This window comes from Seriola aureovittata, chromosome 2 (genome assembly GCF_021018895.1).
Source record: "Seriola aureovittata isolate HTS-2021-v1 ecotype China chromosome 2, ASM2101889v1, whole genome shotgun sequence".
NCBI lineage: Eukaryota > Metazoa > Chordata > Actinopteri > Carangiformes > Carangidae > Seriola > Seriola aureovittata.
The window spans coordinates 12147012-12164668 of record NC_079365.1 but is presented as its reverse complement, the minus strand read 5'-3'; the positions used below and the strand labels follow the sequence as shown (position 1 = coordinate 12164668).

The 17657-nt window shown below is 39.4% G+C and overlaps 1 protein-coding gene across 1 annotated transcript; it reads left to right on the top strand.

Moving 5' to 3' along the window:
* The first annotated feature begins 195 nt into the window (after nt 1-195).
* On the top strand, nt 196-8441 carry LOC130175768 (adenosine receptor A1-like). The gene is made up of 3 exons (XM_056386313.1): nt 196-546; nt 3681-3975; nt 4108-8441. Exons 1-3 carry the CDS (start codon nt 206-208, stop codon nt 4489-4491), a joined length of 1020 nt encoding a protein of 339 aa, XP_056242288.1. The 5' UTR covers nt 196-205; the 3' UTR covers nt 4492-8441.
* The last annotated feature ends 9216 nt before the right edge of the window (nt 8442-17657 follow it).

Here is a 17657-nt window from a genome sequence, read left to right as displayed (position 1 = left end):
GCGTCAGGCGCGCAGCTCGATGTCCTGGAACAGATCCTAGAATACTTCAGAGCAACAGACACTACCTCTACCTCAGCGGGACATAAAACATGCGAAGCCTCAGTCAGGGGGTTTCAGTCGGCACCCACAAACTCAAACAGGGAACTCCCTCGACGTGTTTCGGCTCTTTCTCCGCTGCGCGCACACTCATCCAGCATCTGTGATCATGACTTCGGGTCTGCCTCCCTCTAAAGCCCTCTACATCGGGATGGAGGTGGTGATCGCCGTGTCTTCGGTCATCGGGAACGTGATGGTGGTCTGGGCTGTGCGTATTAACCGGTCTCTGAGAGACACCACGTTTTGCTTCATCGTCTCCCTGGCCTTGGCTGACATTGCAGTCGGGGCTCTTGTCATCCCGCTCGCCATAACAATCAGCATCGGACTCCAGACGCACTTCTACAGTTGCCTGCTGGTCGCCTGCACAGTGCTCGTCCTCACTCAAAGTTCAATCCTGGCGTTGCTGGCCATCGCCATCGACCGCTATCTGAGAGTCAAAATACCCATGAGGTAGGCCCAAAGGTGAATTCCTCTAGTTTTCAATATCTTGTCTCGTTTACAGAAATCCCTTTGTGTCTGGACCGCTGCTCGGACCAAGGGCACTTACCAAAACGGTTCTGCGTGCAGTGTCAACGGGATTTTTATTTCTTGTCCTTTCAGAAAGGATTGTAGTGTGTGTTGGGTAAAAGGCTGTGTGATCATTTTAATTAGATTACAATAACCTCAGTGTCGGGCTGCATTAATCTGCTTTAACATCTCTGTAGTATCTCTGCTGGAAATTACAGCGTGTCTGTGATAAAGACTGTGACACTTGCCTTTATGATTCATACAACAGGAAACGTTTCACTTATTCAATCATTCATTAATTCATTCATCCATTATTAATATTTAATCACTTAATTGTAGCCTACAATTTCCCCCCTAACGTCATACAACTAGCATATCATGACTGAATAAAACAAAACAAAAAATCAATTTTGATAAAAAAAAAAATCTTATTAATTGCATGTCCTCTTTCCAAAAAATACCCCAAAATATCATAAGCATTGATGATCTGACTTGGGGTTGTTTTTAGATGATTTTTGAAAGTCTAAACATGTAGACAAGCTGCAAACATACTTACCACAGATAGATAGATATAGATAGATAGATAGATAGATAGATAGATAGATAGATAGATAGATAGATAGATAGATAGATAGATAGACAAAAGACAGTTTATTGTAATTATTTACACGAGGATGCTCAAGGTCCAAAGAAGGCTCCATTTGTCACTTTTAAAACGGTTGAATTTCACATCTGTGGGGACGCAAGCTGTTGCCCAACTGGACATAAACATGTGGAAGAAGCATTTGGAAGTCATAAATGTTGCACTTGATCTTTGTCCTCTCTGGTGGGGATCAGTTAGAGGCAACATCATGGTGGAAACTGGCATTTCTGTTGCGTGGTGGCAGAACAGGAGATTTTAAAACTGTGAATATCATCATCTTTTTTGCATGTTAGTTCTTGCCTTGCCTCACCGTGATTTAACTCAAAACTAGGGTTTCCACCTCAGGTTGGCTCATTTAACAATAAGCCTGGCAGAGTCTGGCAGAGAATGCATGACTGGTCAATAGCCTCATGGTGGCTGGTTGATAGATTGCATAATTTCTTAAGCTGGCAACTAACACACACACATAAAAACATGTACACACACTGCACACTGCCGCTGAGAGAACATTAATACAGGGTGCAATGCCAGGAAACATTCAAAATATATTGTGTATTATATGAATGCTACAGGTTTGATGGATTCCTGGCAGTTTTTATCAAACAGTGGTGAATATGTACTGCATGTGGTGACAATATGAGGGAAAGTTTTTCAAAATTTGCCATATTCCAAAACAGAACTGTATATATATATATATATATATGTATGAATTGTAAAAAGCTGCATTTATCTTAATTTTTTCCTGCGAAAATATTTGTTTAAATCATGTCTGTATCAAGTCCTGATATATTTCTCTTCAGAACTGGTGTTAGTAGCAGAAAAAGTGGTGTTGGTGCTTCACCATGAAGGAAAACAAAAAAAGAAACATATTTTATAGAGTCACAAATCTGGGAGAATTTATTAGCACCTCCCATTTGGAGAAGTTCAGATTTCAAACAGCAGTGAATTGTTTTTTGTTGTCTTGTGGTAAAGTGATAATGTGAGCCACAAATTGAGTTCCCCTCCCTAAACCACCCCAAGGACTCTGGAGGGGCACAGTATAACGAGCACTGATTGCTTTTTATAGCAGAAGTGGTTTGGAAGCACACTGTCACAATAACGTTGGTCTGTCTGAGATTTGAAAATGTCCCAAGTATTGGATAGGATTTACAGGTGGGTGACTAGGATCTAAATCCCACAGGAAAACACGGATAGATGGACGACAGTCCAATCCAGGAAATAACAGATAGGTAATCTCTATGCAGGCTGACAACCAAGCTTTACAAGCAGCTGTATGGAGAGTTATGAGTACACAAATTGAGATAAAAACTGACGTCACATCTGGGAAGACCTACTGCAGGCAGGGTCTCTTTAAATATTGTATCATTCATTCATCCGGTGTTGTGTCTGCCTCACTCTGGCTAAACTGTGTGCACTTTATATGACGGCGTGTGTGAGGCAAGGCCAACTGAGAGAAATAAGTGTGGTAAAATATAAAAGTTTGGCTCTGGCACATAAGTGAGTGGTGTGTGTTTTCGTGTCAACCAGTGAGCAGGCTTGATAAGAGAGAAAGTGTGAGAGGAAGACAGAGCTATGTTCGTCAGCCTTGAGTCAGCTGGTTTACTCAAAAAATCAACAGTCTACCATAGTTCCTTCAACAGTGACTAATTCACGGACCTGTCCAATAGCAGACTACTGTGTGGGAGAGACAGGACTGCTAACGTCCCAGGTGGAAATGTCTTGAGCTGGTTTCTGTTTTACATTTCATTTGTTTAAGAACACAGCAGTGATTAAGGGAAAAGGAAGATTTAACAGATATCTGCTGCCAGAGAGATCCCAATGAAACAGGTTATGATATAATTCAGTCCAACCAAGCAAACTGCCAACTTAAAGCAAGATTGTGTAACTTTTGAAAGAAAGAATAACACATTCCTCCTTCAACAAAAAAAATGTTTAATTCATAAACAATAATTCACTCAGTTCAACACACTCAGGAGTTTTGTTGATAATTCTGTCATGAGTAGCTTATGATTGCTAAATATTAGCTTATGTGAGCAAAGTAAGATATTGCTCAATAACTCACATTACTAAACCATTTTATTGTTTAATTACTTACCATTACATATGGCAACAGTGGACACTGTTCAACAAAAGTTACACATTTTTGCTTCAAAAGTTAAAGCAACACTCCAAGATTCAGTCAAAACAAAGTGATTTACTAACCTCCTCGTTGATAACAATTTGGCTGTATATTAAACTGCCTATAAAATATGATACAACCAGATAAGACTTTCCTGTCATTGTGTCTAACAGTGTGAAGGTTTTTGAAAGATTACGCATTAATACTTAATATGGAGCAGATTAATTGATAATAAAAAAGCACAGTATCACTGTCACATAGTCTGTCAACAGAGATTTTTTTTCTCAGTGCTTTATCTTCTCCCTTTTGCTATAGCTACAAGCGAGTCGTGACCCCTCGGCGAGCCGGCACGGCCGTGTTGTTGTGTTGGCTGGTGTCCATCATAGTGGGCCTTGCGCCTATGTTCGGCTGGAATAACCTGCAGCGTCTCCGTGACAACGGCTCCGTGATCACTGATGACCTCTTGGTGACCTGCGAGTTTGAGACAGTCATCAGCATGGACTACATGGTCTATTTCAATTTCTTTGGCTGGGTGCTGCCCCCTCTCCTACTCATGCTGGCCATCTACACTGAGATTTTCTACATGATCCACAAGCAGCTCAACAAGAAGGTGAGATTTTCTTCCTCTTGGGTTTGACATACAGCAATCTAAAGACAATTCACTATGGAAATAGACTTAATGTGAATTGATTAGACTAAAAGTAAATTTATACGCTGACAATCTTCTCTTATCTCTCTATAGGTGACAGCGAGCCACACAGACCCGAGGCGTTACTTCGGCAAGGAGCTCAAGCTAGCCAAGTCGCTCGCCCTTGTTCTTCTCCTTTTTGCAGTCAGCTGGCTCCCTCTTCACATCCTCAACTGCATCACCCTCTTCTGCCCTGCCTGTCAGAAGCCAGTGTTCCTCATTTACATCGCCATCATCCTCACCCATGGCAACTCGGCTGTCAACCCCATAGTATACGCTTTCCGCATCAAGAAATTCCGCACAGCATTCTGGAAAATCTGGAAACAGTACGTGCTTTGCCAGGATCCAGTCGGTCGGCTTCCTCAAAGAGGGAGCCAGAGGGGACAGAGCCATGAGAGGAGGCTGAGGCAGAATGATGATGACGATGATGATGTGTGACTTTTGGCAACTAATTGTGTTGCTTTATAACTGTAAAGTTTCACTCCAAGGGTTCACAGAACGGAAAGGATTCTGGCTTTATTTTCACGCTTGAGGGATTACTGGTCAAACCGGCCTTAATGGGATCGAAGGATGTCAGAGTGATGAAACAGACGAGGGAACTCCATTGTGGACTGAACGATTTCATCCATCCAACATGCTCAGAGAGGACAGGGCGACAAGTCAGAATGGAGACAAGATAAACTTTGATTTAGATAAGACTGATTGTTTCTCCACTGGCTGACAAAATGATGATGATGTCATAGGGGATAAGGGGCTTCTCATCAGTTTCAACACCAACCTGTTGAACTTGAATCAGTAAGTGTATACTGGATCTGTAGCACATATGGTACAATAGTAGTATATCCTGTATTTTTTTTTTATTTTTTATCTGATCTAAAACTCATGACCTTTTTCATGTGAATGATCTCAAATAGTTAAGCATCTTATGTGCTACATGAAATTTGCTAATTTCCGTGGCCTTATGGACAGGAAATGAAGAAGAGGAACTAAGATGAACAGAGGAAACATTTAATATTAGGAATCTGGTAAAAGTCTGTGCAACCAACTTGGTGCTTCGAGAAGGACCAGGATACAGGATACAGGATACAGGATGTATGCTGGCTGCATGGATGAAAAAAAATGCTAAATTGACTCACTTGGTGTTAAAAACCAGGATCTTTGGTTTGATGAACATCTGCTTTACCAGCTGTGTTAATGGTAAAGTTACGCCGTAATTTGTCAGACTCATGGACTTTTCACACATGGCCTGTGGTGCATTTGCACGTGTAAAGGTTTTTTGAAATTTCTGACACCATCTGACCAACAGAATGACTGATACTAGCTAATAGTTGTACCTGAAAACAGCATCAGTGTTAAAGAAAATTTACTTGATGTTCCTCATTAAATATTTATGAACATGGACAATGGTAAAAACCATCAGCCACCTATAGTAACTCTGTAACTCTGTAGCTACATCAGTGTTGTTCAATAGAAAACTGTGAATCTAAAGAATGTTTGAGCTCCTCCATCCAATGAGCTTCATTCGATCCTGGTTATAATCCTTTTAACTCTATAACGTACCTCTTCTGTACATTTATCCGCAGGCCCTTTCCAATGCTCGCAGGCGTTTTCACACTTTTTCAAACGGCTTCTCCCGATGCTTTGTGATGAAGTAGGTTTCCTTTTCATCACATCCTCTGTTGTTTTTTGTTACAGTGCTGACTTAAACTGACCAGCGTTGTCCTTTAAAATGAGCAAGATTTGACAGGAAAGACACGAGTGCTAACACCGATAAAAATGCACTGTAACTAATATATGTATAAATAATGTTATTTGGGAGATTGTATAAGTCTGAAATGAAATTCGCCTCACTGACAAACAGCTGGTTATCTGATGTATCCTCTTACAGCTGTTGATAGAGTGAGCAGATTGGGAAATCCAACCTCCAAGCAAGTCATTACATTTTCTTTATGACGACAAATAAGTAAAAAATGTCACAGCATATAGTGAGCTCTGATTTAAAGTCATAATGCTGTATGTGCATTAGCAGGTGGAAACATCAAAATCCACTCTGCGCTTTATGACAGCATTTCACTTTCCCCTCCATGCTTCTCTGTATCAGGGCCATCAGTGGTGGGAAGTCACTTCTCTGCACCCACATCGATCTTATGTCACTCGGCAGAGAGTGTGCTCGTGTGGGTAAGTGAGGAGGGTGCAGGAAGAGTGGAAGGATTATTCCATTTACAAGGGAATCAGAGGGTGGGGGTGCAGCAGAGGAATTCATAGAGTTTACACCCCTGGTGAGGTCAACATCAAGGCCACTGTGATGTTCACACACACACACACACACACACACACACACACACACACACACACACACACACACACTCACACTCACCCATTGCATTTCTTCATCAGACAAGTCTAATCATTGTATTTCTGTGCTGCTGAATCTGTTGATTCTCTGCCCATGTGAAATCCTTTTAAAGCCACTATGTGTAGAATTAGCATATCGCAAAAGACTATGATGGCAAATCTTCGGGTTGCACCAATATTTGTGTGTAGTATTGCACGGAGCCTAAAGACCTGAAACAGAAAACTTTTAAAGTGATATCAGTTCACCTCAGTGATATCTCCACGATCAATCGATCAGATGCTCAAGGAGGTGAAATTAATTTCTGTGTGAATTTGCACCTCTGACCAATAACAAGCTATCTTGAGAGTACTGACCTTTGAGTGGACAGAGAGTCCAAAATTGAGGAATTTATCTTATAGCTTATTAGCTGTGTTGGACCATTCACTTTTATTTAAAATCCAGAGTAAAAACAGTTGATGGCACAAATATATCTTTCTTAATAAACTGTGAAGATACTGCTCCATTACTGGCAGAGCTAAGCTAACAAGCTAATGAAGTTTACAAAGCTTGTTAGCTTGTGGAACTTTATTTTCTTTGCTGAATAACTTTTCATTGAATTAAATGGTGTGTAATGGTGAACAAAATGCCATTTAACATAGTGAATTTTTTCATAAGGGGGGTGTCAAAGTCGGACATTTTTAATTATACTCATAGTGGCTTTACCTTTTAATCTGTTTACTTTTGCTGAACCCATGTGATAAATGAAACTTGATTTTTGAAATTATATGAGATATACAGTACATTAACAAAATCTATAGCTTAGATATTATAGGCCTACATGTAGACATGTTTATCAGAAGTGCTCACAGCAGTAAGTGCTAATATGGTGAGCTGTTTTGTCCATTTCTAATTATGAAGGAACAAGTGAATAAATAGTTCAGCAGATGGAGTCAAAACACAGAAGGTAGACTTTTTATTTCATTTATTACATTGATTCAGTGAAGTTGGCGTTATCTGCTGTGCTGTTGGAAAATACATTTACATTAAACACAGGAGAAAAGAAATAAAGTTGCTTTCATCATGGATGCTGACTACAAACAATTTGATGACACAAAGTGGGTTTCGTTTTGAAATTCAACAGAAATTCTGGAGGAGGTTGTAAGTCAAAGTCATTAGTCACTTTACAAATACCAGAGTATTTCTCTCTCTGCCGCTCCCTCCTGTCAAGTCCCCACACTCTGACAAGTGACAAGTCAAGTTTATTTATATAGCCCGAAATCACAGGTTTCCCCCTGGGCCCCTGTAAAGTGTGTCACAATGTGTATGATACAAAAATTAATTGACATCAAAGAGGTCTATGTTGGTGTTTTTTTTATTTCTTTTTTTTTTTAAATAAAATTTGTGATGGATTTCTGACAAAATATAAAGAAGCCTCTTTAGCTCTCAAGCTCCATGTATTTTGTGTCTAAAATCACTGGCAGTTTAAAGAAAGTATAACTAGCATTTTTAATTTGTACAAGAGAAACCAATGAGCTACATTTGTTACAACTGCCTTAATCAATGATAATTAGTATGTTTGTACTACTGAGAACTGTGACTTGAATTTGTGACTAATGCAAACCTGGGAGTCGTTGCATTTATGCAGTTTTAACATGTCGGTTTCGCCTTTAATGAGCTTTGTTTGTATTTATTCTAAATTAAGTGTCTTAGTTTTGGTACTTGTGGAATGGAATGAAAACTTAAAGGCACGGACAGTGTTTGTTGGAAATAGTCGTCCAATAATTAGAGAGATTGAAACTTAATTTTGCCCATCACCCTTTAAAGCCTGTGGCTCTGGGTCCACCTCCCAGCTGGTTTCATGCCTGGTGGCCTCAGAACTCCCTCATCATGTCTCACAGAGTTAGTGTGGCGTTGGTGCACACTGACAAAGAGCAGCACAGAGAGGTGTTACTGTGCAAACAGCTCGACTTTGGGAGTGGTTGTGAATATCTTCTGGACCAAGAAGGCAACAGCTGTATATTACTTCAGTTCAAATAAATACATGATAAGCAAATTCATGTGACTTCAGATTCATTGCTCTGTGAAGAAAGTATTTGGTGTGTGTGTCAAGACTGTCAGCAAGAATTTCACATATTTATGTGCACCCCTGACTTTCCTCCTTCCTCACAGAGGTGAAAATCTACAGTCAGATGCCTTTACATCCCAGTGTGAACTGCAGCCAGAGAGCTGCAGGCTCTGTGATCGCAACAACAGAGAAAAACAGAAAACACACAATGAAAAAAAGGATATTTTATACGTCCTTTCCTGCAAAAGGAAGAGAAACTTGCCAACACCACACAATTAGATGTGGCCTTGTTTGGTTCTTCTTTTTGTGCCATGCCACCACAAACTCACATCTGGCATCTTTCACATTAGCGTCTAGTCACTGAAAGTGAACAGTGCTGCACTCTGCTGGTTACTGACCAGGAATGAAACAACGTATGAGGTAACACAGGTCAGTGGAGAAATGTTAACCCAAGAAAAGCTTTATCTTTATTTATATGTTGGCAAAAGACATTGAAGTTCAGATGCAAAAAAATTCAGATCTGTGTACTACGAGTATGTGCAAAAGAAAGTAATGCAAATACTGTCCTGTCTAATCTTGCTTATGATGAACTGCTTTTTCTACCAGCTAATTTTTAATGTGATCCAGTTTTGGAGAATATAAATATGTAAGTTATCAGGGTCAGTGTAAGGTAAAAACATTGTATCTACTTAAGTAATTTTGTCTTTACAGACACTATAATAAGTCTATTTCTGAGGTTTTAAATGGGTTTGAGATTATGAGACGGTGGTAGAAGTTTCATAAAAGACCATGTCACATTTAAATTGGAATTCATGCTTGGAATCTGCCACATTAAGGTTATAGGTTTTTCACAAAAGTTCTGTTTATGTGTACATATCTTTTACTGTATGTACTCAGTAAGTACAAAATGAAAGAACGAACTTCTCCAAATGAGATAAGTTTTCCTCAGACAGGAAACTATTTGTTGGGCAACATTTCTCACATCTCTGGGCATCTGCTGGCTTTATTTTTCTCCTCTGAATAATGTTTCCAGTTAAAGCTGCTCACTTGTATCCCACATAATCCGTCTAATTGAAATGTTGCAGTCTGGGAGGCATTCATGAACAATGGTCACATCTCCCATTCATCTTGTTTTGGATTAAGTCTCTATAAAGTCTCTCAAGATCACAGATCAAAAGGCTCTCTAACAATAATTAACTAAAGCCTTGTTGACAACCAGTAAACACTTGTGATTTGCTCAAAGAGCTTAAAATGCTTAAGTTGACCTATTTTGAACCTGGTTGTAAATCAGCACCTTTGCAAAGCTGTCAGTATTTGGTTGTGTATGGCACGTGTCAATTTCTGCATTAACACTATAGCATAATATTGACAGAGAAATTATTCTGATCCTTTAGATAAGTCAATAACCACCCGATCATTACAAGTAAAGGTATTGCATTCAAAACTGTACTTAAGTAAAAGTACTTAAGTGTTATTTGTAAAAGTATAGAAGTACCCACTGTGCAGATAAATAGTCTCTGTCCGGTTTATATTATTATACACTATTGGATAATTGTTTCTGATGCATTAACATTCAAATGGCATTTAAATGTTGTGGTTGGTTGAGCTGATTCTACTCTTCTGTGGTTTAATTTCCCGTGTAATGTGTAACAGCGTCATGTTCCATATGCTCATTATAGGTTTTTAAAATCTAAATCAATAAGTATTTGCCTTTTACTGCCTTACGGCCCCGCTCCATCCCTGAGGTCTTGATGCCTCTCGTCTTGCTGTTTTAAGGGTGAGACTCAAACATAAAAGTGAGAGGGCCTTCAGTCTGCTTCCTCCCTTAGACTTCAGAGCAGGACTGCAAACTGTTCCCTCAATTAAATCGCTTTCACAAGACTGCTTTACAGTGAATTATTTTCATTTGATTGTTTTAGTAGTTTCAATCTTTGTATGATTTACTTTGCACTTTGTAACTGTTTTGAAAATGCTGTGCTATATAAAAAGGTTTCTAGTAATAGTGATAATATTATACAAAGGTTTCGAAAATGCCACAACACACACACACACAGATATATCTATATATAGATATATATAAATAAAATGTCAGCATCATATCAATTTAATGATACACACATTATTTTCACATTTTTATTAAAATTATTACAAAAGCTGACAAAAAAAAAAGAACCCTATCAATCATTTATGTGAAATGATTGGATGCCTTCGCTTTGTGTTGCTTCCGTCTTGCACGTGGGGACAAGAGCTGCTGTTGATGAACCTTTGACTTGTAGCTAAAATATCAAAGTTTCCAAATATACCAAATATGATACAACTTCAGTATTAACAAAGGCATATAAAACAATGACACCTGTACAATTGGGTTTGAATTACTGCATTTTGAATGTTTCACACAAAGTACACTTTGCAGTTTGTGTAAGATGTTGGAAACGTAGAAGCTGAACATAATTCGACTGAGTCATGAAATAGATTGTTTAAAAAAAGAAAAAAAGACAAGACATATCAGAATACCTGTACATGAAAAAAAAAAAAAAAAAAATTATGACAAAAAAAAAAAAAAAAAAAAATTCAAGTATTTTCCACAGCTTGATTGAGCCCCAAAAATAGCACGTTGATCAAATACCCACAGTTTAGATACATATGGATTGGAACATGGTTTAAAATGTTGTAATTTATCACTTCAGAAATTACAATCAATGGCAATTGTTCTGGCAGTGTGAATTGTATATAAGACAGTGCAAGCAGCAGGCACTTCAACAAAACTTAACTTAAATAAACATTAAATGAAAGTTTAATTTAATGAGTAATGCAGAAGCCCAACGGAATAACCCACATGAATAAACAAACCACTGACCACTCAGAGGACTACTCGTCAATCAAGATTTTTTACACCAGTGCAAACAGTAATGTAGTGGAGAGTAAATTTAGAAGTTTAATGTTTTGATACTAAGTGTTTTACATTCATTTGATGACACTGAAAGTTATTTATTCATTGATTACTCTCTGACAATTTTATCAATAACTTCTTGTAATTTATTAACCCATGCAGTACATGGAGTGCAACCGAGCAGGAAATTAAACTACCTCTCTTAATAGCAGCTGTAATCCATTTTATCATCTTCCATAAACTGTCTTAACACACGATTTACCTTGACCTGTGCCGTGCACTTGCATCACTAGAACATGGGGTTAATGTCAGATTGCGTAAACGGAAACTTGAGAGTGAAACCTCTCTGCAAGTCTAATGAAGAGGCTTAGTGTGTGGTGAGACGTCTGGCTGTGTGATGACCCTCAACAGACAGAATACAGACTGATGCAGTGGCTCCATGATGTCATCTGATGAAATATTGTTGTCCGTGGTGGCATACTTTATTACTGAGAGGGTGGTTTGGCAAGAGTCAGGCTCAAATGCATGACACTTTATTCTGGGGAAAAAAAGAAAAAATTCACAAACACAAAATTACAAACTGTCACCTTCATTCATTCAAAATGAAACTGTAAATGTGACTGAAGTCTTGACACATGATCCGAAGTTAAGAGGGCACAATGCAGATGCTGCTCTTGCAGTTTTGTTCTGCAGTATGCTAATGGATGGTTTTACTGTATTCAGGTAGTAATTGGCTGCAGTATCAATGCAGGGTTTATACAAAGACAAATTCTAAAGCAGCATCTGTCAATTTCAGTTTCTAAAATGATTAACAATACACATTAAAAAAGCCCTCAACTGTGAGGCGTATTGTTTGAGGTACTGGTGACACAAAGAAATATGATGCAGCAAATCCAGTTAGATGAGTTATAAGTAAAGCTTATAAGACACTTCTGGTGTGATTTGCAAATTCATCCAGGACAAGAGTTTATTTTCAGTATTAAAACTATAAAAAAGTTTGTCTGCTAATTCCATTGAAGTGAGGGAGTATGGTGTAGTCAAATCCACCTCATGCGTAACAGGTCTAACACTCTCAGAGCCGTTTCATTTCATAAGAATTTAGCTGGCAGTTTGAGGGAAGTGTAACCCAGAGAAACTGTAAGCATGAGGGCACATTCAGTGATTCAGTGTTTGGAAGCAGTGTGGTAAAACGATAATTTCTTGTAAACGAGGGAGAGTAAAGAACTGAAAGAGAAACTTTAAATTTAGTTGTTCTATGATGATCATGATAATACGAATAAAAACCTTTTCTCGAAAATCGATGACTAAAAATGGCTGATCTGAATCAGCTTTTCTGAGCTCTGACTTGTGCAATATTTTGAATACTTTTATTTCTGTAGTGCATTTTATATTTCACTATGCTGTAACCCTAAGTTGATCTGTGGGAACATAATGTGAAAGGTTTACCTTCTGAACTGTCATCATTTAATTTGCACAGTATTTACAATGTTTGCACCACTGGGTTTGGCGTATAAGGGCTGGTACAGCAGTCCAAAACCTTGACCCTTGCAACAATTAACATCTTATCTCAGCGGAGTCTCCTCTAACTTTTATATTATGGTGTTCACGTTGTCTAAATAAAAAGAAAATATCTGACACAGCCTATGCAGTTAGGTTTAACTGGTGTTGATGTGGTATCAGCTGTAAGCGATCTCAGTTTATTTGACCAACATACTCACCCATCCACCTTGCTGAGCCACCCATGAGCCAACACGCCTGTTCAGGAATGCTGTCATGGTGTTCTGGACTTTGTTTTTCAGATCTGGTGATGATTTCTTGATATAGAGCACAAAGGCCACTGAGGCTTTGATGATCTGCATCTCTGGAGCAACTTCAGCCCTCTGAACGACAGGAGCCTGGCACAAGGCCTCCACACCATGGCTAAATGCTGCTTCTGCAGCCTGGGGAGGGAAGACACAAGAGTCAAGACACTACAGACAAATTCAATGTAAAGCCAGTTTAGCCTGATGACACTTAAGTCAAAGGATTACATCTGAAACGAAGTAACATATAAAATAAATGACAACATCTTCATGCCCTTGTGGATGAGACATTTTATATTATTCCAAGTATAATTATTATTACCTCTATAAAGTAGAGAAGACTTTGATTTTATTATTCCTATAATAGCCACATGTGGTAACCTGACTAAGTAAGGGAGACTTGCTGATGTTAAATGGAAATGGAAAATGGATTTGCACTTAGATAGCGCTTTTCTAGTCTTACTGACCTCTCAAAGCGCTTTACAATACTTGCCACATTCACCCATTCACTCACAGCCATACATCACATTCATACACTGATGGAACAACCATGAGGGGCAATGTGGGTTTCAGTATCTCGCCCAAGGACACTTCAACATGCGGCCGGAGGAGCCGGGGATCAAACCACCGACCTTCTAATCAATGGACGACCTCCTGAGCCACAGCCGCCCTCATGTTTTAGTCATTGTTCAAGCTGTAGATTATTACTTTAGTGAGAAGGTACATTTTAAGTAATTTCAGCCAAATTACTAGAAAAATATCTTGGCTGGTATTTGGCAATTCAAGTTAATTTGGTTGCATTTGGACAAATTTTGACATCTGAGATTTTTGCCATCAACCCCAATACAATGGAGGAAAATTGTTTGTGTTGCTCACAGTGTGTCTTTCCAGGAACAATGTTCTTTTCATTCTGGATATTTCACTCACCAGCTGTGTGGCCACGATAACACAAGTAGCAAGTGTGTGGGCTCAACCTTGTAAAGTTTAGTCCACACATATTCCAAAATGTGTGGGTTAGGGTTATTTTACAGGCTTCCAGCCTTACCTTTGTAAGCCTGTAAAATAAATCTTCACGGGGAATTCAAGTTTGTACATGTGAGGAGATGAATTAATTAATTTGTAAAAAAAAAAAAAAAAAAAGAAAAGAAAAAAAAGAAGAGACCATGTGAGGACACGTGTTGCCCATTTCTGAAGCAGATGGATTTGCATACATACACAGCATATCAAATGTTTTCTACTTTCTACAGCATCATCACGTATAATAAAAACCCGCTGCCATCTTGAAAAGCTACTACACCTTTCAGGATGTGCAGCAGAGATGAAGCCAAAAGAACCATCTGCCCTCTGAATGGATCCTGCTTCATGATTGAACTGTCAGGTTTACACACAGTTTGGGTTCTGACTTAATTTTGGGGATAAAAAAAGACCAGTGAATTGGGTGTGGGTTATTCAACTTCCTCTTTGGCTGTGTTGCCAAATAGGAAAAAGTAGATTTCTTGTTCAGTGGTTAAGGTTAGGCAAGTAGTAGTTAGTCTTTCCCAAAAAGTGAAGAAAGTGTGTGTGTGCAACTTCCAAGCCAGAAGCAATTTAACTACGACCACTTAGTAGGGAGTTACATTACATGCATCTCGTCATGTTTGACTTGACTGCAATGCAGAGCCATTGACTTAAGTGTGTGTGTGTGTGTGTGTGTATATATGTGTTTGCATGTGTGTCCAATCCATTCCTCAGGCAGTCAGGTCCGGATACAGGATTGTAGGTCATGTCACTGGTTATATGGACATTGCTTAGGGAAGGTAGTGCAGACATTCAGGAAATGGATCCTGGCGACTCAGACTCTGTGTGTGTGTACCTGTCCTCCTACAGCTTGCTTCAGATCATCCAGTGCAGCTCTAAATACGACGTCGTCATTCAGGGCATCAGCCACAGTTCTGAGTTTATCAGCTATCAGAACTGGGTCAAAATCATCTGCAAAAACAAACAAACCAAAACACAGATGCAGCTGATGAGAAGCTCACATAATGTCAGTTAGTCAGTGACAGCTTAAATTAGCATAAGTAGCTTCTAGCCAAGTGAAACCAGATAGTAACGACTCTGGACTGCAACTCGGAGGTTGGCGCGGACTTTTTTCCCCCCACTCGGCTGCCCAGGTGAACAGAGAACTCAGCGATATAAACTGTTTAACAAATAAACACCACACCCTGTGACTTAAACACCTGCATCATGCGTGTACTAACGCAACACTGTCAGACATATTTGCTTGGACTTGAACTCAGACGTGACAACAGAAGAAGAAAACAAAACTAAAAATAGCCTAACGCCCATTCAGCACTTCGACATATAGATCACTTAAAACGAAAGTACAGTAACGGTCGTTACACAACACACACACAGCTGTCTCACACAAACACACACACACGTCGAGACATTACCGTCATATCAGTCGTGGACAGAAAAAAAAAACAAACAAACCTGGGCCGTCAGTCTCCAGACATCCCGAAGCATCTAACTGTCGAGATAGATGATCATCATCATCTTCCAGAAGACATTGAATAATTTGGTTCGTCTGCCTCTCGACTTTGAATTGATCGGTGAGCGCCATCGTTCCTCACTGACTAAGTGAAGGCGCTGGCGGGGGCGGAGACATGCAACTTCCGGTCTGTGCTCTTCCGTCACCGTCCACCTGACGTTATTGATTTGAATATATTCATCCAGTTTTGCTTAGAATCGAAAACATCTGGTAATTCCACGTCTCAGCACCCAGTAATTATTCATTGACACGTCCAGAGAGTAAAAAAGAAAATCTATGGCTTTAGCTAAGGAGTCACACATGCAGAGACAATGAAATTTCATGTGGTGCTTACAGCTTTAAAAAATATATATATATAAAATGCAACATATTCTGCCATGAATCTGTACCTCATTGAATATCGAGAATTAAGTTTTCATGGAAATATTTTCTACATCTATTGTGTTGTGGACACAGAGATCTCAGAGACATACTGATGCAAAACAGATACAAAGAGATTCAAAACGACCAGAAAGAAACACACGCACGCACGCACGCACACACACACGCACGCACACACACACACACACACACACACACACACACACACACACAATACAATACAATTAGATACAAAATGAAAACAAAGAGAAACAAACTAAAACAGATGCAAAACCACAACAACACAACTTTAAGTAAGAAGAGTATAAAGACCAGGAACAAAATGACGACAAACAGATGCAAAATGACTTGTGTTGCAAACATTTCATGAGTTGGTTGTCAAAACTTGGCACTCTATAACCAGATCTGCCCTGGTGATGTCTTTTCACCTAAGTATCATCAAACATCACACCTACATGTCCACACCTTTCTCCTGAAATCTTCGCTCATCAACTTGTCCGTGCCTTATTTATTTAAATATTGTGGTGTTGATGGGCAGTATCAGCTCATATTTACAGTGGAGGTAATGAGAAAACTGGATTACAAGTGGATCATAAGGTAAGAAAAAGCTGTATGTAAAATAGAAGCCCCTGTAGGTTGAAAAAAACAAACAAAAAACAGGCGATTAAAGAATCCTGATTGGCAGGACATGGAAATAATAATAATAATAATAATAACTATGATAAGAATAAAAAACTAGAATGCAGGAATGACAAAAATGTGACATTGGAGAAAAACAATTGTTTTACAGACAGAAAATTTGATAATTAAAACAATAATAAAGCAGCAATCAACTATTTTCTATGCAAAGATATGGATGAATAATTGCGTCCTGAGCAGAATGAAGTCACATTCACTGTGTGTGTTGCAATCTGAGTTTCTCTGGTCTTTGTGTTGGTACCCTGGAAGTGTGTGCATGTCAGTGCATGTATAGGTGCATGTTATTTCAAGTGAGTCCCTCCCTGTTAAACAGAAAGCCTTCCTCCTTACCCTTTTGAACACATAGGGACCACCCACAGCCGAGGTGGCACAGTGTGGTTCAGGGCACCTTCCAGAAGTTCTTCCACTGAAGAAACTGTTCTTTTTCTAAAAAGGCCTCAGATAAAGAAAGAGATGAGAGAGCTCAGACAGAATGGCCAATCCCAGTCCACCAGGGGCCCATCAAAAACCTTCATAGAGTTTTCAAAGTTTTTAACAGCTCATGAGTGTCTCAACCGGCACGGCAAGTACAAGGCTGAATTTCTTCACCAGTCCATCCGTGGAGCCAAGGCTTTACCGAGATGGAGAGCTCTACAAGCTGCTAAAGGGCTGTTACTGTTGGCGTTGCTCCGGAGCAATTGTTGTGGCCAAATTGCTCTCTGCTCGCTCTCGTGCACATGGGGTAACTCTTCAGTTGTGCTTCTTGTTGTGTGGTTGGTAAGGCTTTCACTGGGCTCAGTAACGAAGGCTGAGTGTGGCCGATGAGGCGTTTGTTTTGGTCTGAGATGCTGGTGGTCTGGTGCGACAGCTAGTTGCAGTGGCTAGCATTTACAGGACCTTATACACACAGGGGCAGGTCGTCC